At 43.8% G+C, this 22,282-nt stretch overlaps 1 protein-coding gene across 3 annotated transcripts in view; it reads left to right on the top strand.

The window, feature by feature from the left end:
- The window catches only part of SPON1 (spondin 1), a 383,122-nt gene extending 361,128 nt beyond the window's left edge, over window positions 1-21,994 (top strand). For 2 of the 3 annotated variants that reach the window (XM_077321896.1, XM_077321894.1), the window contains 8 exons: window positions 4,268-4,408; window positions 7,241-7,319; window positions 10,844-11,026; window positions 11,125-11,295; window positions 11,407-11,574; window positions 15,045-15,209; window positions 17,243-17,506; window positions 19,206-21,994. In XM_077321896.1, the coding sequence (XP_077178011.1) occupies window positions 4,268-4,408; window positions 7,241-7,319; window positions 10,844-11,026; window positions 11,125-11,295; window positions 11,407-11,574; window positions 15,045-15,209; window positions 17,243-17,506; window positions 19,206-19,369 (1,335 nt within the window). In that variant the 3' untranslated portion in view covers window positions 19,370-21,994. The remainder of the gene's footprint in view (window positions 1-4,267; window positions 4,409-7,240; window positions 7,320-10,843; window positions 11,027-11,124; window positions 11,296-11,406; window positions 11,575-15,044; window positions 15,210-17,242; window positions 17,507-19,205) is intronic. The other variant, XM_077321895.1, reaches the window with a different exon arrangement.
- The last annotated feature ends 288 nt before the right edge of the window (window positions 21,995-22,282 follow it).

Here is a 22,282-nt window from a genome sequence, read left to right as displayed (position 1 = left end):
GGAGGGAGATTTGTGACAGACTTGTGACCACTCCAGTCTTTCAAATGAAACTCCTTGCTCCAGAATATCCCATCTTGTTTGGCCCAGGCTCCATTTTCTGAGCACAGAGATGCCAGCTAGGAATTATTGAATAGTGTGTTCAGTAAGGTGACTTGTAGAGTGAAACATCAGCTCTTTATTAAGATCACACCACAGAACTAACTCAGTGGCCCACCACCCAAACTTATATATAGTTGGGGATTCCTGCCAAAGCCCATGATTGGCCTGTGAGAGTTCACCAGGTATGAATTGATTGGTCTGTTTGAATGAACCCAATGGCAGGATGCATCCTGCGAATTAACCAATATTGTAAAAAGTTCCCTTAGTTTGAATTGTGGTGCCCACTCTATGATTCCATTGCATACACGACAACAATACCATTTCATAGAATCATAGAATCATAGAGTTGGAAGGGACCATACAGGCCCTCTAGTCCAACCCCCTGCTCATTTCTGTGGGACTTGAAGGGATATCTCTAGGGGGCAGTCTAGGCTGTTTTGCTAGCCATTAAAATATAAGGATGTCAGGCTGGTATCAATGCTGAATTCTTTAGCTACTTTCTGCATTCAAAAAAGGAACACTCTGAACAACCAGTCAAGTGCAGGGAAATTGCTAAACAATCAAATGGACAGGCAAGCAGGCAAGGTACAATTCATTTTGGAAATTGCACAAGCCAATGAGGACCAATAGGGTTGTTAAATTGCTGGAATGCCTCCAGAACAATTGCAAAGCAAAACAAAAACCCTGCTCAAAACTGTAAGGCTGGTAAAGCTAAAGTGCAACATACTCATGAGGAAGTTCAACATCAAAAACAGGCAATGTGGAATGATCACCCCAGTTACACTATCCTCCGAGATGCCTTGGAGGCGAGGACAATCCAGATCAGGGCTACAGTGTAGCCATCCCAGGATATGCTGCTGCTCTGTGTTAGGATTGGATCACCTTTCCAAGGGGATCTACTTGTTTTCCAAGTCCAAAATTTAGCTTTGCCTTTGAGAAACAATAGTTATAAAATATTACCAGTAAGTGGATCTGTTTAGTTCCAGTGGCTACCATTGTTGTTGTTATGTGCGAAGTCGTGTCCGACCCATCGCGACCCCATGGACAATGATCCTCCAGGCCTTCCTGTCCTCTACCATTCCCCGGAGTCCATTTAAGTTTGCACCTACTGCTTCAGTGACTCCATCCATCCACCTCATTCTCTGTCGTCCCCTTCTTCTTTTGCCCTCGATCGCTCCCAGCATTAGGCTCTTCTCCAGGGAGTCCTTCCTTCTCATGAGGTGGCCAAAATATTTGAGTTTCATCTTCAGGATCTGTCCTTCTAAAGAGCAGTCAGGGCTGATCTCCTCTAGGACTGACCGGTTTGTTCGCCTTGCAGTCCAAGGGACTCGCAAGAGTCTTCTCCAGCACCAGAGTTCAAAAGCCTCAATTCTTTGACGCTCGGCCTTCCTTATGGTCCAACTTTCACAGCCATACATTGCAACTGGGAAGACCATAGCCTTGACTAAACGCACTTTTGTTGGCAGGGTGATGTCTCTGCTTTTTAGGATGCTCTCTAGATTTGCCATAGCTTTCCTCCCCAGGAGCAAGCGTCTTATAATTTCTTTGCTGCAGTCCCCATCTGCAGTGATCTTGGAGCCCAGGAAAATAAAATCTGTCACTATCTCCATTTCTTCCCCTTCTATTTGCCAGGAATTGAGAGGGCCGGATGCCATGATCTTTGTTTTCTTGATGTTGAGTTTCAAGCCAACTTTGGCACTCTCCTCCTTCACCCGCATCAACAGGCTCTTTAGTTCCTCTTCACTTTCTGCCATTAGAGTGGTATCATCTGCATATCTGAGGTTGTTGATATTTCTCCCTGCAATCTTGATCCCAATTTGTGACTCCTCTAATCCTGCATTTCTCATGATGTGCTCTGCATACAAGTTAAATAGGCAAGGCGACAGTATACAGCCTTGCCGAACTCCTTTCTCAATTTTGAACCAGTCAGTGATTCCATGTTCAGTTCTCACTGTTGCTTCTTGACCTGCATATAAATTTCTCAAGAGACAAATAAGATGCTCTGGTATTCCCATCTCTTTAAGAACTTGCCACAATTTGTTGTGCTCCACACAATCAAAGGCTTTAGCATAGTCAATGAAGCAGAAGTAGACGTTCTTCTGGTACTCCCTAGCTTTCTCCATGATCCAGCGTATGTTGGCAATTTGATCTCTAGTTCCTCTGCCTCTTCGAAATCCTGCCTGTACTTCTGGAAGTTCTCGGTCCACATATTGCTGGAGCCTAGCTTGTAGGATTTTGAGCATAACTTTGCTAGCATGAGAAATTAGTGCAATGGTGCGGTAGTTTGAACATTCTTTGGCATTGCCCTTCTTTGGGATTGGAATGTAAACTGACCTTTTCCAATCCTGTGGCCATTGTTGAGTTTTCCAAATTTGCTGGCATATTGAGTGTAGCACTTTTACTGCATCGTCCTTCAAGATTTTGAATAGTTCAACTGGAATGCTGTCACCACCACTAGCTTTATTGTTGCTCAGACTTCCTAAGGCCCATTTGACTTCACATTCCAGGATGTCTGGCTCCAGGTCAGTAACTACCCCATTGTGGTCATCAGGGATGTTAAGCTCGCTCTTGTATAGCTCTTCTGTATAATTTTGCCACCTTTGTTTAATCTCTTCTGCTTCTGTGAGGTCCCTACCATTTTGGTCCCTTATCATACCCATCTTTGCATGAAACGTTCTCTTAATATCTCCAATTTTCTTGAAAAGATCTCTGGTCCTCCCGATTCTATTGTTTTCTTCTATTTGTTTGCACTGTTCATTTAAGAAGGCATTCTTATCTCTTCTAGCTTTTCTCTGGAATTCTGCATTCAATTGGGTGTATCTTTCTCTTTCTCCCTTGCCTTTCACTTCCCTTCTCTCCTTAGCTATTTGTAAAGCTTCCTCAGACAGCCATTTTGATTTCTTGCATTTCTTTTTCTTTGGGATGGTTTTAGTCGCTACCTCTTGTACAATGTTGCGAACCTCCGTCCATAGTTCTTCAGGCACTCTGTCTATCAGATCTAATTCCTTAAATCTATTTGTCACCTCCACTGTGTATTCGTCGGGGATATGATTTAGTTCATACCTGAGTGGCCTAGTGCTTTTCCCTACTTTCTTCAATTTAAGCCTAAATTTTGCAACAAGAAGCTCATGATCTGAACCACAATCAGCTCCTGGTCTTGTTTTTATTGACTGGATAGAACTTTTCCATCTTTGGCTGCAGAGCACATAGTCAATCTGATTTCTGTGTTGACCGTCTGGTGATGTCCATGTGTAGAGTCGTCTCTTGGGTTGTTGGAAAAGAGTGTTTGCTATGACCATTGTATTCTCTTGACAAAATTCTACCAGCCTGTGCCCTGCTTCATTTTGTACTCCAAGGCCAAACTTGCCTGTTATCCCGGTTATCTTTTGGCTTCCTACTTTAGCATTCCAATCCCCCATGATGATAAGCACATCATTTTTTGGCGTTGCTTCTAGAAGGTGTTGTAGGGCTTCATAGAACTGATCAACTTCATCCTCTTCAGCAGCAGTGGTTGGGGCGTAGACCTGGATCACTGTGATGTTGAATGGTTTGCCTTGGATTCGAACTGAGATCATTCTGTCATTTTGGGGATTGTATCCCAAGATTGCTTTTCTTACTCTCTTATTGATTATGAAGGCTACTCCATTTCTTCTGCGAGATTCTTGTCCACAGTAGTATACCTGATGGTCATCTGAATTAAATTCACCCATTCCTGTCCATTTTAGTTCACTGATTCCTAAAATGTCGATGTTCAGTCTTGTCATTTCTTGTTTAACCACGTCCAGCTTGCCTTGATTCATGGATCTGACGTTCCAGGTTCCTATGGAATAAAAATCTTTACAGCATCGGACTGTCTTTTCGCCACCAGTTACTTCCACAACTGAGCGTCCTTTCGGCTTTGGCCCAGCCGCTTCATTCATTCTGGCGCTACTCGTACTAGCCGTCTGCTCATCCCCAGTAGCATATTGGACACCTTCCGACCTGAGGGGCTCATCTTCCAGTGGCTACCATAGAAGCAGAAAATACTCTGTTAGCAATTGCTGAATTTCAAAGTACATCTTAAAAGTAATTGGTACAATATTTTATGCTTAATGTCTACTGTTCAGTATAATGTGTCTAATCATTTGTTTCATAGCTGTATATGTTGCTCTTTTTTTTTTTGCTGCAGTCACCCAACAAACCAACAGCGCCTCAAGAGAAGATAAGACCTCTCACAAGCCTTGATCATCCCCAGAGTCCCTTTTATGACCCAGAAGGAGGTTCCATTAAGTCGGTAGCCAGAGTTGTCATAGAAAGGATTGCACGGAAGGTACCTGCAGAAAATATATGCCAGTTGTTTATTAATTTGCTTCCTTTATACCGTACTGTTTTCCCAAATGGAGATCCAAAACAGTTGACATAATTTGACTCCTCAGTTTTATTGAAGTAGAATACGTAGCTCAATTGAACATTAGTAGGGTTTTCAGGACAAATATAAGAAGCATCAAATAGATGTTTTGAATTCACCTTTTGTGTATTTTGGACTAGTTCAGATGTAATACTATAATATGTTAATTAAAAGAGATGAAGAGATTGGAAGTGGGTTGTGGGAACATATACTTCCACACTACGGCCCCTCACCAAGGTGAATTCCTCTCTATTTTCTGCAGTTCAGGGATAAGCTGCTACCAACTTCTATGCAAAAGAGTAATCTGGTTCTAGCCAGGAAATAAGCTCTCAGAAGAAGTTTAATAATCAGAAGAAGTTTGGCACATAATTGGCATAGTTGATCTCCATTAGATTAGCAACATACAATGCCAGACTTACTATGTAGATTATTCCATTTTATATAATAAAACTAGCAAGAAAGCCCGTTGTAAGCAGGAATGCAATTGGCACTAGGACCTGTGGGACATTGGGAGGTGCAGATCTCCCTCTCTCTGTGTGTCTCTCTTTCCCTCTCCCTGCATGTCTCTCAGTGTGCCTCGCAGCAGAAGGCATAGCAGGTAATTAGGAGGAAAGGAGGGCTGGTGTGCAGTTTGGGGCAGCTCTCTCTGTCTCTCTCTCTCTCCATCGCAGCAGGGGTGGCTCTCTCTGTGTCTCTGTCAGCAGCTTGGGGCAGCTCTGTCTGTGTCTCTCTATGTCTCCCTCACAGCAGGAGCGATAGGAGGGCATGAGGGCTCATGTGCAGTCTGGCAGGGCTCTGTATGTCTCCCTCTGTCTCTGGCATGTCTGAGAGGAATATGGCTAGAGTCCAGGGAGGGAGGGCAGGAGCTGTAGGGGCAGGGCCAATCAGGTTGCAGCCAGCGTTGCTGGCTGCACCCTGATTAGCCCTATTCCAACTTGGACAGCAGGACACGTTCCACCCCCAAGGCTGCTTCACAAATATATAGAGGAACCATGAATACGGATGGGTTGTGTACTTTCTGGCAACGCGCTGAAGGTTCCGAAGCCTCCTATTGGTGGAATCTTCCCCCTGAGGGCCAGTTGCTGCTTTTGCTCAGGATTACGCACCCCCCTCCCCTCTAGGCCTGCTGTGAAGGAAGCTTCTGACAACCAGTGACTGAGAGGAGGGACTCATTTCGGAGAACAACACTGGGGAGTCTGTAGCTGTGTGTGTGTGCATTTCTTTTAAGAGGGAACCCATGAGGGGGAAAGCTTTCCCCTTATGTTTAACGGTTGGCTGACAGGGATGCCACAGAAGGGGTTCCCTTCTCATTTACAATACTGCTGTGGCTAGCCTTGCTTCTGCAGGGAAGACGCAGTCCCCCCCCCCCCCCCCAACATGCTCTGAACATTGGAAGCTTAACATGCAGGGTTATTGTGCAGATGAAACTGGATGGTGTTGTGGCGTTCTTGTGAGGGAACCCTCAAATGTTTCTTCTGCACAACAACCCTGCCCACCCTCCAAAGCACCCATTTCTGCCTGGGGAGCTGATCATTATAGTCTGGTTTACCTGAAAGTAGACAGTGATATTTTGGGGGAACTTCTGCACGCAATAAATATAGTGAAATGCTTACCTAATGTAGGCATTATATTCCGTCTGCTCCTCATGACGTTGCCCACATCCAGCATCTGGCCAGCTGACAGCTCATTACATCCTCTATTTTAAAGCATGGGGAATCGCATAAAGTAGATTCACCAACCTAAAAAGTGCTAGCTACCAGAGAGCAACCAGAAGGAAACCAGCAGAAGGAAGGTATGGAGGCTCAAACGCACTAGAGTTATCTGTATTGTCCTACCCTCACACCCGCCTCCCTCTTCCTTGTTCCTGGAAACGGGAATTTCTTTTTAAAAATGGTGACATTCCTGGTGCAACAAATAGGTGGACACGCATGTAGGTGATGCCAGAAATAAAATATATTTTTTCCAAAGTCGTAACACAAAGCGTGCCTCTCAAAAGCTCCCTCCCCCCAAAAATCAGGAACTATATTAATTTTTAAATGTATCAAAGGACTCATGATCCCATAAGAGGTGGTGGAAATATTCCTTCAGGTTTGAAAGTGGAGCCTCAAAAGGGTATAATGCCTCCATAGCACTCAGCCAGCCACATAACGACCCCAACACTATGTGGCCCCGGCACTTCCTAGGTGTGCATAAACCTGACTTGGATCAGGACTGTTGTGCACAGAGAGACCTCCTATTTGGGTTGCCAGCTTCTAAGTGAGGCATTACAGCAGGCAATGGGCTTTACTACTAGGTTAAATGATTCAAGGGAATATACACAAGGCTTCTGCTGACTCACAACTAACCATATAACTCTCTGACTGCATCTATTCAAAGCAATATATGACATTGTATCATAACATCCAGTATGTTTCCACCATTGGCAACATTTATTTTCCATCATAATGGCATTTTCAAATCTCATTCATGCCTCAGTTTGCCATTTTCTGCTTGTACTTGGGGGGTAGTTGGGGAGGTCCTGGGAGAACTCTTAGTAGCTCTCAGCATGCAGAAGAGCAACCTAAACTCTTGCTAGGATATTTTATGGGCATTGCAAAAACATCATAGACGGGCCTTTCAAAAACAGCAGGCCTTCCGTAATGGTGAGAGTCCAGCAGCTCAGATCTTGTTTGTACATCTTCTGGCACTTGATTTTCCATTCCAGTGCCCACAACAACATTATTTCCTTTGCCAAGTTAAACATTCTCTTTGCAGGGGGAACAGTGCAATATTGTTCCTGATAACGTTGATGACATTGTCGCAGATCTTGCAGCAGAAGCTCCGGAAGATGAAGGTACTTTTAAATTATGGTGCTCGTGTGTGTGTTTGTGTTTTATCCTCCAGTGTGGTTAACTCTATATTGTATGCCTTCCTCATTAGTATAAAAAAGCCATTTATGGTAGAAGCCAGCATCATTACTCGATAAACACCCATCGGATTCGTGTCAGCAGGAATAATGTAGGGAATTGGCAACAGTGTACTCATTTAAAGGACGCTGAATCCTACTAACTTTATTTTCAAATGCTAGTTGGTCTTCATCAAGATCTTGTATTTCCCCTCCAGCTGCTCTTTTTATTATTTTTATTATTCATGATTATGTGTCTACAAGGACAATCTGGTACCCTTGTAAGCTTATGCATAGAATTCAGATGAGAGGAGGAATAGGGGCAGCTGTTACATATGTTCTAGTGTCCTATCTTTCCCAAGAGGATGCTTTGGGGGGGGGGGGAGTTAATAGGGCTGTTTGTTTTCTGGCTCCTTTCACTCTAAGTGAGAGTTCACCACCTCAGTCTCATTCTGCCTTTTTTTCTGCTATAGAAATCACTTCAGTGTTGTTAGTGATGGCCTCTGAATTAATGTTCTGATGTGATCACCATAGTGCGTTTGTATGTAATTATCTTTTCCTCTATGCTACTGCTAAAGGTTATCTTAATAATTGCAGAAACATTTTAACTGTTTTTTATAGTCTTTATTAAATCCCTGCCATAAAGACCTTATCCAGATTATGGGTTAGAAGATTGACAAAGGGTGTAGGAGTTTATCCTTATTTCTTTCATAGCATCAGACCTCCATGTATGCCCTGTTGGTATATCTTCAACTCTTTGAAGTATGGGGAACCAATACAGGAAATAGACAAAACAAAGTTTTCACATTCATTTATGCTGAAGAACATTTGAATATCAATTAGGCTGTCTGAGGACAAGGAAACTTATTACTGTGAACTAGTTGTGAAATGCATACAGCCTGACTCCGCCCCACCACCCTAGACTTCTTCACCACCAGGCCTCAGCACCACGCCATCAATCATCTGCTAAGAGGGGTGACTTAACTGGAAGAAGTGCAAGGCCCAGTTGACTTTGCAGAGACATGTGTCATGAACCTAGATGCAGCCCCAAGGGATGCAGAAAGCAACCTAAGGCATCTCATTGAGAAAAGTTCCAAAGTTGCTTTATTGGAGTCCACAGAGAGCCCTATAGGTGTCTTCATGTTTGGAAGGCATTGCTAAGAACAGTTTTGTCAGTTCAAACCCAGGGTTCATATAGACAATCCTCCTTTCCCTCAATTGTACGTTTTGTGCACCAAAACACTTTCTCACAGAACACAGTTCCTTATCTTCAAAGCAACGTCAGAGCAGAGAATTGACACCCCCGTGCCAATGAACATGCACAGCCATTTGGCCTTTAGAGGAAACAGACAAATATTATCAGATAACACTGCAGGGAAACTGAACTTCCTGGGGACATACTGCTAGAGACAGGGAGGTCAGAGTGGCTAACCTTCTCTGCACAGCAAAATAGGGGTCTAGGAAAAGCAGGCATGTAGACGTGTGGACCCCAACTTTTTTCAGACTGGGGACCGGGGGAGGGAGGAGGGGGAGTCCCGAGGACTGGGGGGAGGGGGGAGGGAGGCTCCTCCCCTCCCCCCGGCATTCGCTGTGCCAGGAGCAATTTATCCATTGTGCATTACAACCACCCCCAAACTATTTCTCTCTGCCATTAAATATAGCTGTTAATACTGGCAAATGGAGACAAAATTCAACACCTACAGATGCTCCCCCCAAATAATAAGGGGACAGAGTGCTGCTGTTTAAAAAAAAATCAAAACTGGTACACAATGCTATATTACCTAAGAGCCCCTATTATCCACTGTGTTTCCACACATGCCAATAAAATATGCTGACTTAAAAACCAAATTAAAGGAAGCAGTATTCCCTCAGGGATATTCCAGATCTCTTCCCTGAATTTTCAACTTGGTTTACTACTCAAGCAATACGGGAAAATCTGAGAACGTGTCCCTGAGGTAACACTCCCCCCCTCTACTCAGAAGTAAGCCCCATTTTATTCAATGGGGCTTTCACCCAGGGAAGCATCGTTTGAGTACTCAGCAAGGAGAGGCAAGAGAGCCAGCAGGGAAGGGGTGCCTCGGAGGGCTCCAAGCAAGCGAAAGGTGCACACACTGAGGCTCCGTCCTTTCGCAGCATCTCAAGGGCGCACACCAAGCAAAGCGGTGATGATAGTGACTCCAGTAGCCAGTGAGCATCATGGAGCCCATGACAGCGCTGGCAGACGAGAGGCTCGGCAGGCGACTCCATCGCACAGCCTTCCCCCCTCCCCTAGGAGGCCGGCCACAGTGGGAGGCAGCTGGGAAGTGGCGGGAAAGCTCTGCGCAGGCGCACTGGCCAAAGGCCAAGAAAGGCACGTCTTGATTGGCAGAGGGGCGTTCGGCGGAAGGGGGAGGGCGCAGCATAAAGCCAAGTGAGAAAGGATGCGCAGCCCATGCCTTAAATGCCTCTGGGCACTCCATGGAGGCGCTACCTGCACTGTGATCGGGAGCATGTCAATGGAGTGGCCCTGTTGCGTTTAGGGAGACCTGCTCTTAAAGGCAGAAATCTTATCCTAGCGCCACGCAGGGAGGGAGTTGTGAGCTTCTGTCGGGCGGGCACCTCCCTCTCCTCCCCGTGGCCCAGGAGTGGTTCGCAGCCCAGGGGTTGGGGAACACTAATATAGCCCAACAGAGACAGGGATGGGGGCTACATGACAGTGTATCTATGTGACTCCCAACATGCCCCAGAAGTGATATCCTCACATTGGCACTATCAAGGTAATGCTCAATATCAGAATTGATCAAGGCCAGTTTCGCCTCTCCTGGGACAGGGACCCTGAGGAGATCCTGCTCTGAGGATCATAGCACTCATGAGGGGTTATAAGGGAATAGGCAGCCCCCCAGACATGCTGGGCTTTTAAGGTCAATACCATCACTTTAACTGTTGATGACAATTGTAATAAAATTATCAGCTGAGCAGAAGCGATGGGACATTGTGCGACGTGATGAAAGCAACAAGACACCCTGGGCAATGGAGAAGCCGAGACGCTGGTGCTTTCAGAGACTAGTTATGATGGAAACAGAAAAATATGTGTTTCCTCTCACTCTAACACCCTAAGGTTAAATGTTATTGAGGCATTGTGCTCCCATACGTCTGATATTATAATGTTCTGGGATGCTTTGTAGGATGCTGCCTGGCCTCCATGCTTTGTGTAGGCCAAATAATCCTTTTTTGAGGTGTACCCATTGCTGGCATTAATGAGGGCCATTGGGCTAGGTAGCAGGATATATAACTATAAAAGGGTAAAAGGAATGGTTTCTTGTGTGAGTGAACAAAGTGCAAGTGGCAGGACATTGAGAAACCACTTTTGTAATATCAGCACATGATATTAATGATTCAATGTTTTGGAGGTCACTATTAGTCAGATTCATAGGAATTCATTGTAATATCTTCTGGCAATAAATTCTCTGGATTAATTATGCCCATTTTTTTAGATGACACTCCAGAAACCTGCATCTATTCAAACTGGTCCCCATGGTCAGCTTGTAGCTCTTCCACTTGTGAAAAAGGCAAACGAATGAGGCAGAGAATGCTCAAAGCTCAGTTGGACCTGAGTGTGCCTTGTCCGGAAACTCAGGACTTTCAGCCATGCATGGGTCCAGGCTGCAGTGATGAAGGTAAAAGAAAAAAAGGAATCAGGGGATGAGATCTAGGTATATGTTTCTTAGCTTAATTGGCTCTAGGGAACAAATGGGAATTGTTTTCTGTGTTTCAGATGGTTCTACGTGCATGATGTCTGAGTGGATAACCTGGTCCCCCTGCAGCGTGTCCTGTGGCATGGGAATGCGATCCAGAGAAAGATATGTGAAGCAGTTCCCTGATGATGGCTCTATGTGCAAAGTGCCTACTGAAGAAACAGAGAAATGTATTGTAAATGAGGAATGCTGTAAGTATTTGATGTATTCATGAAGACTCGCGATTGTTTTGAATCATTAAGTAAAGCCCTCTTTAAAAACAGTGCCCTTTGACTGATCTTCTGCCTTTATATGATGACTAGCTCCTAGCAGTTGCCTAATGACAGAATGGGGAGAGTGGGATGAGTGCAGTGCCAGTTGTGGCATGGGAATGAAGAAACGGCACCGAATGATCAAGATGACTCCTGCTGATGGATCCATGTGCAAGGCAGAAATCACAGAAGCAGAGAAATGCATGATGCCTGAGTGCCGTAAGTATCTGTGATCTATGTCTGTCTGTCTGTCTGTCTGTCTATCCATCCATCTGTCTGTCTGCAATCATGTCCAGTAGTCGTCAGGGTCTGCCAGTGGTCTACCAGATACCAAACAGAGGAAGAAGAGTTGGTTCTTATATGCCGCTTTTCTTTACCAGGTGGAGGCTCAAAGCGACATATAGTCGCCTTCCCTTTCCTCTCCCCACAACAGACACCCTGTGAGGTGGGTGAGGCTGAGAGAGCCCTGATATCACTGCTCTGTCAGAGCAGTTTTCTCAGTGCTGTGGCGAGCCCAAGGTCACCCAGCTGGTTGCATGTGGAAGAGTGGAGAATCAAACCCGGCTCGCCAGATTAGAAGTCACCACTCTTAACCACTATACCAAGCACAGCCCAGAATTAGCACTGTGCTGAATTTCCACGAGTCTTGATTTTCAGAGTAGGAGTTGCCATTAAAGGAGGAAGAAATCTCCCGGGGGGGGGGGGATCCTACTGTACACTCTGAGCCAGTGTGGTACAGGGAGAGTAGTGAGATGTAGTGGTTCAGAGCAGCAGACTCTAATCTGGAGAACTAGGTGGCCTTTGGTCAGTCACAGTTCTTTCAGAGCTCTCTCAGTCCCACCTACCTCACAGATTATGGGGAGAGGAAGGGAAGATGATTGTAGGCTGCTTTGGGTAGTGAAAAACAAGCTATGAAAAACACCTGCTTCTGCTTCTCCCCCGTGTTTTGCCATGCCTGTAAACAAGCATTGTTAGCCTGATTTGCTGTGTAAGGAATCTACATAGCCCGGTTGTCTTGGAAATGTTGATGAGTTCTCTCTTCATTCAACAACTGCCCTTTGGTATTGTTTACAGGAAGCAAGGATTGCCCCCCTCCCCAGTTCAACATGTCCCCAAAGTCCCTTTTTGAAAGAAGGACCACTTGTAAAGTCTTGGTTGCCTTTAGTAAGCAATTTGACACAGAAGTTTTAAAAGTATTAGTCTGCTCATTTTATTTTCCAAGTTATGCTCTTTTTTGCCAATCGAATCACAATGAAAGTTGTTAGTCTGGTGGCTGACTTTGGATGGACCAAGGGTCTGATTCAGTATAAGGGAGTTTCATGTGAATGGCCTGATCATTAGTTTTCCTAAAATATAGGTATCATGAACTAGTAAAATGATTTATGCTGTAATCACTTTTGAAATCTGGCATTCATCAGTTTTATGAGTGCGAAATGATGCACTAGGAACTTTGCAGGCTCCCTAAAATGTAAAAATCCCCCCCCCCCATTTCATGGGAGAGATACACAGATCATCCAGGAAGATATAAAGCTTGATCTACATTATGATAAAGGTAGGAACCCAAGCAATGGTACTAATGAATGAACAGTCCCCTCAGGTTCTGTTGCTCATATTCTAGCTCCTGGATTTTGTTGGCTCTCTTGGGTGTTTTGTATCCATTCAGTACAGACACTGAAGGGTGCTTAGATTTTTAAGAGCATTTTCACCCTGCTACATGGGCTTGAAACTACTCTGGCAATTTGTCTCTTTTCCAAGTTATTTCAGCTAGCTGCTGTTGTTATTCCTTCATTGATTTAGACAATCCTCAGACAGCTCCCCAAAATTGCTGTAGACAATTCCAATTTAGACCATTCCACGGGAACCAAAGTGCCCCAGTGCTTTTCCCTTGAAAGTTTTAGTTGGCCACATGCTTCTGGTAACACATTGTCTTCAACAGATGAATGTGACTCTCATTATAGGATCTCTTATCCTTGATGCACTTTTCTCAAGATTCTGGCTTCCCTACTTTTGTCCACTGCTTCTTCTCACAAAGTTATACAAATAAGATCTTGCTACATCCTTCTTTATAATTATCAGAACTTGTTCTGGGTCCTGAGTGCTTGGTAAGAATGTCATTGTTGAGTGCTCTACCAATTCACAGCAAATCTGCAAAATATTTACAATCTTTCATATTGGCTCCATGTTCTCTGTAAACTGCCCTGAGCCACAAGGGAGCCCTGGGGGGGGGGGGGGAGTCTGGGAGGGGGAGGGGACATAAGGGGAAGAGGGCAGGAGCCGAAGAGAGTGGGAACTGGAATAGTGTGGTAACTACCCTGGGTTGAGAAGGGAAGACATGATCGCAGCCAAAGGCAACCAGTGGCACCCCTGTTCTGAGGTTCAGGCAAACCCCAGAGTTCTCAGCCCTCCCCCCTCCCCCAACGGCTGCCATAGCTTCGAGGAGAAGGTGGCAGAGAAAGGTATACCCTGACACCACCCTTGTTCTGTGTCTCATATTTGGGACTCCCAGGATATAGAATGGTTACTGAGTGGCAGGGGGGTTGTTCGATTTTCAGGGATCTGCCCTCATGCTTCGCCAGTGCTCCTTGGTCTGTGAGCAATAAAACCTGTGTCCTGTTTTTATTCCAAAATATTGCATTGGGAGTTGCTCCATAAGACCTCTTCTTAATAAGCCTTGGGCCTAGAGATTGCCTTACAAAGTGTTTTAGTATTCCATCAGAATTTTTTTTTTCACTATCAGAGTAGTTCAGCAGTGGAACAGGCTGCCTAAGGAGGTGGTGAGCTCCCCCTCACTGGCAGTCTTCAAGCAAAGGTTGGATACACACTTTTCTTGGATGCTTTAGGATGCTTTGGGCTGATCCTACGTTGAGCAGGGGGTTGGACTAGATGGCCTGTATGGCCCCTTCCGACTCTATGATTCTATGATCAATACATTTTCACTTCCTCACTGCACTATCAGTATTTGTCTTTGCCTTCTTTCATCTTGGTGACTGGTACTGCCCTCTCATTTTGATGACAAATAACTTAAAAAGCAGCAGCCCAAAGAGACAAGTGACCCTTGGGGTGACACTCTCCAGTGTTTTCATGGCAGACTCCATACGGGGTGGTTTGCCAGTGCCTTCCCCAGTCATTACCGTTTACCCCCCAGCAAGCTGGGTACTCATTTTACCAACCTTGGAAGGATGGAAGGCTGAGTCAACCTTCAGTCGGCTGCTGGGATTGAACTCCCAGCCTCATGGGCAGACAGCTTCAGACAGCATTTCTGCTGCCTTACCACGCTGCGCCACAAGAGGCTCTAAAGAGAGACAAGTAAGCCTAGCTAAATAAAGTTGAATCAGGGAATGCTGCTGAGAAATGAAGATCATAAAAGATCTGATCAAGCATACAGATTGACTCCAGAGATGCTTTGCCACTACACAGGTTAACAAGTTAAACAAATATTTTCCATGGATTAATCATTTCGTGCATTGTACTCCCAGAACAACTGTCCTGTGTTTCTGGAAGTATCTGACAGCAGCAAATTAAGAGGTTTTACTGTAAGATCAATCTTCTTGGGTGCGAGTTCTTCCCACAATACCAGTCCAGTTTTCAGCAAGCATTTCCCATTCCCTGATGCTTGGATAGTATTTTTAAGCAACTGCTGTTTGTGAGCTAGACTACCCCACATACACATTTTCTTTCCTCTGAACTAGATACCATACCTTGTATGCTGTCTCCTTGGTCTGAGTGGAGTGACTGCAGCGTAACCTGTGGGAAGGGAATGAGGACACGACAGAGGATGCTGAAATCTGCTGCTGAGCTTGGAGACTGCAATGAGGAGCTGGAGCAAGTAGAGAAATGCATGCTACCAGAGTGCCGTAAGTTTGAGTGTCTGATATTTAGAGGTTAATTTTAACTCTGCCCCCATCCCTTTTTCCCTACTATCTGGCAATTTAAGTTCCACTTGCTCAAACATACGGTTGCCATCCCTGGGGCTGAAGGCAGAGCATCCAGTACCACCAGGCCTTGCCCACAGGCACTGATCAGCTGACCAGTGAGGAGACTTACCAAATGATACTTTTCAGGAACAGAAGGGAGGCCCAGGCTATGTCAATGGCAATGTCAGTTCCAGCAGAGGTGACACCACCACATCAGCAGTGTTGGGGCAACGCTCTGGTATTTGGGCTAAAACTCTATGGAGGAAGTAATAGAGCTTTTGCCCAAAATGCCAGAGCATTGTTGCAACATCACATCATAATAATGTCACTTCCTGTACATGTTGGAAGTGATGTCACCATGTTGCCAGCAGTGTAGCCTGAGCCTCCCTCCCTCCTGTTCTTGGTAAGTAGCCAATCCTGATAATCCTCCCCCACTGGTTATCAGGAGGGACATAACAATCCTACTCAAACAATCTGCTAGTCTAATCATCCACTCCTAAATAGTTACATCCATATAAACCCACTGAGCTGGGTTTCCTGGGCTCCAAGATCACTGCAGATGGGGACTGCAGCAAAGAAATTAAAAGACGCTTGCTCCTGGGGAGGAAAGCTATGGCAAATCTAGACAGCATCCTAAAAAGCAGAGACATCACCCTGCCAACAAAAGTGCGTTTAGTCAAGGCTATGGTATTCCCAGTTGCAATGTATGGCTGCGAGAGTTGGACCATAAGGAAGGCCGAGCGTCAAAGAATTGAGGCTTTTGAACTCTGGTGCTGGAGAAGACTCTTGCGAGTCCCTTGGACTGCAAGGCGAACAAACCGGTCAGTCCTAGAGGAGATCAACCCTGACTGCTCTTTAGAAGGCCAGATCCTGAAGATGAAACTCAAATACTTTGGCCACCTCATGAGAAGGAAGGACTCCCTGGAGAAGAGCCTAATGCTGGGAGCGATCGAGGGCAAAAGAAGAAGGGGCGACAGAGAATGAGGTGGCTGGATGGAGTCACTGAAGCAGTAGGTGCAAACTTAAATGGACTCAGGGGAATGGTAGAGGACAGGAAGGCCTGGAGGATCATTGTCCATGGGGTCGCGATGGGTCGGACACGACTTCGCACATAACAACAACAACAAACCCACTGAAATGGGTTTAGGTGGGTGTAATGTTGGTTAGGATTGTTCTGTCAACCTTATGGTAACCTTATTTCAACATAGGAGACTGATGACAGTGCAATTAACAAAACACCATTCCATAGGATAGAATAATCAGTTTCTCTCTAGAGACTGCAGGTGATCAACCGTGTTTGATTTTAGGACAAGCTTTATCAACCAGGGTTTCATGAAACCCTGTGGTTTCTTGGCAGTCCTGGAAGGGTTTACTGAATGGGTGGAAGTTAACTGTTATATATTTTTAAATTTTTCTAAACATTTTTCAGGTGATTTGACCACATATGGTCATGTCAGCTTGCCCACCCCCCTCCCAAAATGGCCAGTGATGGGTCTGGAGGAGGTGAGAGGGGAAGGGTCCTGGATAAGCCTGTTCACAGCTATGCTTCCTAACCATATTCTGCATGATCACACCACTCCTGCGGTTGCTCGAAGCTTGAAGAGTGTTCCAGGGGTTCTCATTGGTTAAAAAGTTGAGGAAAGTTGCTTTAGGATGTCTTCACTACTGCTGAAAAGATGAGATCACCTTATATCCCCCAGAGAGCCTTAAGACCAGCAGTTTAAAATCTGTTTAGGATTCCCTTCCTGAAGTAAGTGAAACTGGCCTCAACCAGGGCCAGGCCTTTTTCAGTCTTGGCTCCAGCCTGGTGGAACACTTTGCCAAAAGAGCTCAGGGTCCCGCAGAGACTTACCAGCTCTGCGAAATTTGCCTTGAGATCAAGAACTTCCTATGTTAACAGGTGGCTTCATTGATTCTCTTTAACTGTACTTCATTAGCTGAGATTAATAGTATTTCCTTTTCTCTCTATGCAGCTATTGACTGTGAACTAACCGAGTGGTCCCAATGGTCAGAATGCAATAAGTCTTGTGGAAAAGGTCATATGATTAGGACCAGAATGATTGAAATGGAGCCCCAGTTTGGAGGAGCAACATGCCCAGAAACAGTACAGCGCAAAAAATGCCGAATAAGAAAATGCTTGAGAAATCCTAATATTGAGAAAAGGCGCTGGAAAGAGCCTCGAGAGAAAAGGAGAAGCGAGCAAGCAAAAGAAGATGTTGATGGTGAGCAATTTCCAGGTATGTGCAGTGCACATTGATTCAGACAAGTTGCATAACCACAGACTATGGCTAAAACAGAAACAAATTAGTTCCCATCACTATAGGACTAAGTTTTCCTGAGTGATAGATCCTGAACAGTCATTTGAAGATCACTGGAATGCTAAGTGCTTTACATTAAGTTGGCTTGTTATAGTATCTTGAACAACAGGACTGTTGCAAAATGAAATCAGAATAAAGCATGTAGTAAGCCCCAGAAGGTAATTTGTAAAAGTTTATTTTGGATCTTTTCCAAAACTTTATCATGATTTTCCAAAGCCTTCTAGCCACCAACAAAACCCACTCTGCGAATATGCTATTGATCCAGTAGCATGACCCAGATAATTAAAAGCTACATCAGGAAACAGCAGCCCCTTGATGTATTTGGCAAAACCAATCCATTCACATGGGCAATGTCTATGATTCAGATGGATGCATTAAATTATTCATGTTAAGGAATTCTTATAGCCCAATGAAACATGCAGTCTAGTCCATGAAAGTTTTAATATTTGTATATCTAATCATTAGACTGCAAAAGTTTGGATTAAGGAGCTGAAATAGAACCATCAATAACATAAGGAATAAAGAGAGAAATCTCAGGGGCTTTTCGCACGCCTTCAAAATCGCACAATGGTTGCCAATTGAAAACGCTACTGATTTGCCATTATGCACAACGTCGTCGACAATCTGCCACACACCTGAAACCGATCCGCAAAAAGCGCTTCCTTGTAGCGCTTTCAGGGAAATCCCCAAAAGTGGATTCACCCTCCGGAAAGCGCTACACTCCTGCAACCAATCTGCAACACTAGCGGGAAAGTTCTGTGCGTTACCATTGTTGTGGTTTCTACAAAGTCCCTCCCCCTGGCTCTCTCCTCTGATCTTCCAGCGAAGCGATCACCATTTTTTTTTTCTCCGAGCGAGCGGAGTTCAACCCACCAGCGAGCCTCTGTTTAGAGGCTTCCCCGGCTTCAGTCCCTCCCCAGAGCTGTTTAGTCACTAAGCACAAACAACAGAGAAGCCCGTTTGCTGATGTATTTTCCCTTTATTTTTTACACTGTTTTCGGCCGAAAATCGGGCCTGTGAGGGGGGGGGATTTTTTTTTTCACTCGGGGGGGAGCGTGGCAACGATGAAACGGCAGCTCAAACACACCTGCCAGCTGGATAGGTCTCTCCGTTGCAACGAATCAACACATATTCGTTGCAATGGGTGTGTTTTTTTAAAAAAAAACTTTCTTAAAGGGAAAGGGGCTGTTTGGGAGCATGCTAACGGCTGCCCATTGGCTGCTTGACGGCCAGGGGCGGGACGAGCTTGGCAATAGCGCTTCCTTTCTAGCGATTTTTGCTGAGACCGGAAGCTTGTGGGAAACGATGGAAACGCAACTGGATTCCACTACAAAGTCAGGTATGCATAATGACGAATTCCACTATTTTAAATGGCGATTTTTCGTTCAGCAAACAATTTGCTACAAGGATCCCGGTGCGGAAAGCCCCCCAGAAATTAAAGTGTATCAGTGATTGTCTCTCTTTTTCTTTCCACACAAAAATCCCATCTTGAGTAAGGTCCATTGACCCTCAAATCTCTCTCTCTCTCTCTCTCTCTCTCTCTCTCTCTCTCTCTCTCTCTCTCTCTCTCTCTCTCTCTCTCTCTCTCTCTCTCTCTCTCTCTCGTGATTGTTTGTAGGTTGTAAGATGAAACCATGGACTGCTTGGTCAGAATGTACCAAACTATGTGGGGGTGGAATCCAGGAGCGATTCATGACAGTAAAGAAGAGATTCAAAAGCACTCAGATCACCAGTTGCAAAGATAAGAAGGAATTAAGAGCCTGCAATGTTCACCCTTGTTAGCAAAACCGGAGTCTTTTGAATAATGCACTCTGAGATAAATGTAAAATCAACTTTGATTTGATTTTTTTTAAAGATATAAATTGTGTATATTAGTCTTCATTTTTGCAGTGTGGTTTGCTTATTAGTCTTGCTGGTGCAAGAAATATATTTTATAAATATTTCCTCACAACAGAATGCTGAGAGTTGCCTGGATGCTCCAGCTAGCCCTTAATGCATAAAACTAGTGAAGTCATTGTGAAATCCTATAACCGGGAAATTATAGACATCTCTGTGGACACACCATGGTCATAGAAATATTCCCTGTAACTACATGGGATGCATGCACTCATGACATTGCAAACTTAACTATCTGTTTGGATCCAGTTTCAAAACATCCAAAGCAGTGCCTCTGTGATTACAAAACTGTGCCAAGGAATTATCTCAATAATGCTGGTTCAATAATACTGCAGGTGCATATTTATCTTTACCATCATGGTGTATTTATAGCAATTCTCTGACACATTATTCTTCCTTCCTGAAAATGCTAGGGCCCCCAGTAAAATAACCCTTTTGTTCTTCCCACATTGAAAAGGGAAAGCACATTTACATGACTCACATATGAATAGCCCAGTGGTAGGAAACCTTTGTCGTCTGCAAGTCACATGTACATTAGCCAGCACATATTTGCACAAGAGCCTGTGCTGGGTGGCCAAGAACAGGCAGGTGAACTCTCTCCATGCAGCTTAGGTAAGCCAATCCTCAGGAGCTTTAGAGGAATCCATGGACTTCAATTAACTGAATCAACAAAAATATATAATGTATTGTTTAAAAATCCACTACCACAGAGAATCTTTAGAGCTTTGGAATATTTCAGACCTCATAATGCAGAGCAACACCAAAGAGGAACAGAAAGATTAGATTTCTCCTCTTCATTTCAGAAGCTGTCTTTGCTTTTTTACTCCCAGACACAATACAATAACATTTTCACACTAGCCTTTCATTACAGACTTCATTGCTATTTTCTTTTGTTTCTCGTCCTTTGCCCACCATGTTTCTCAGTCAGCATATGCAAAAATAGTTGTCCATCTGAATAATAAGAATTGGCCCTAGAATCAATTGTATCCTTAGTAAGGAGAATCTTTGGACATCTCCTCCATAGATCACAACCAACCAACATCAGCTATGAGAGAAAGCAAAATGGAACTATATTGGTCCTGTGAGCTTCTGTTTAAATGATGTTTGGTTCTCTCTGGGTTTGTCACACTGAACTTGAGGATCCTCCATAGGAGGAAAGCTGTTTCTTTATGTCAGTCATGCATACTACATTATTTACCACTTGCGATTAGCTTCCCAAAATCTCACCTTTCTTCTGATAGGCTACTACTCAGAACTCAGGTTGGCTTGTCAAGGGCATATGTTTATCAGAGTTAGGTCATACCTGTGGAAATTTATTTTCTAGTGTAGCGTTATATTGAGGAAAACAGGTCTGGAGTCAATTCCAGTGTAAAATAGGCCAAAAGCAATGGGCCAGAATAAAGATGGGCAAGAGTCCTGTGTGGTGCTGTAAAATACCGAATAGAAGTATAATACAACTAGCCCTCCTATGGATCAATGTGGGGGAGGGGGAAGGGCGTCATTCCTCTATGCTGTTCTTAGTAATATTAGTAATTATCTTGGGAAAAGTGCTGATTCTACTGAACTAAGAAAGAATGTTGTGATATCAATAGAGTTGATTGTTCACTTTTCACTGCTTTCTCCATTTGACTGACATAGGTAATTTCTCAATGTAGTTGCCAGTAATTTCTCTAATATCTAATGATATTATGATTGGTTGGTTGGTTGACTGGCTGACTTCTCCAACAATTCTTAAAATACAGCTTGGAATAGTATTGGCCTTCCAAGAAAATTCAGTTGATCTGTTGACATACATCAGATAAGAACACAATGGTCCCAGTTGATGAATTTATTCTTAAAATACAGGTAAAAAGCATTTAAGCTTGTTACTTGTAATGTTTGCAAGGAACAATAGTAGGGCCTCAATCACTTTCAATAGGACAACCTTGTTGTCAGTTATGACAACCTTGTACCACTGATTAAAATTAAATTAAAACTAACTGTAGCTCAATTGGGGCTACAGTTCAATTGGGGTCTTTAACTTAAATGGAAGTAAACCTCAAAGCTATGTGGAAGGCATAAAATTATTATAGTGCTACCGTAAACCTAGTAGTCATCAGTTAAGAATAAACCAAGCTTATTTCCATATATAATACATGTGGATCACCTGTCATGTTCTAGAGCTGAAAGCACAGGGATACGCTCTAGGAATTTTATAAAACTCACTTTTCATGTATTAGCATTCTGTTATTTTGTTTTCTTACAGAATCTGTAGAGTCTTTACAAGCAATGAAACAAAAATATTTAGGGACTTACATGTACAACAGATTTTAATAAAAGCCAGTTGATTTTTTAAAGCAAAAAAAATCCTCTTTATTTTTAGTTTTGTTTGTTTTGGTTCACTATGGGATTTCTGAGAAAGCTGTCATGGATAAATTTCTTACCAAAGTCTCGTGTAGATGTTTTGTATGTAGTTGTCTGGCTAACACATTATTATTTTGGAATAAAGACATCTTTATTATGAAAACAAAATGACTTGAATGTGTTTCTGTTAATGGTACAAGTACCAGATCGCTTAAGCTACCAAAGTTTTCTCTTTAATTCTTAGAACATTAATATTTTAACTGTCATCAATGACAACAAATATAGTTTGATTTTTGTCCTCCTTGGACATTTAAACTCTGCTTTATAAATTTTACTCTGCCCTAATATAATTTTGCATTGTTCAGTCTATACCTAAAATATACCGAATATACCTGTTTTATAATTTTGTATCACTTTTCAAGCAGAATGGTTCCCAAAAGTTTTATGTCACATAAG

Source organism: Paroedura picta, chromosome 2 (genome assembly GCF_049243985.1).
Source record: "Paroedura picta isolate Pp20150507F chromosome 2, Ppicta_v3.0, whole genome shotgun sequence".
NCBI classification, from domain to species: Eukaryota; Metazoa; Chordata; class Lepidosauria; order Squamata; family Gekkonidae; genus Paroedura; species Paroedura picta.
The sequence above is the reverse complement of the archived record's forward strand: the minus strand, read 5'-3'. Positions and strand labels throughout refer to the sequence as shown.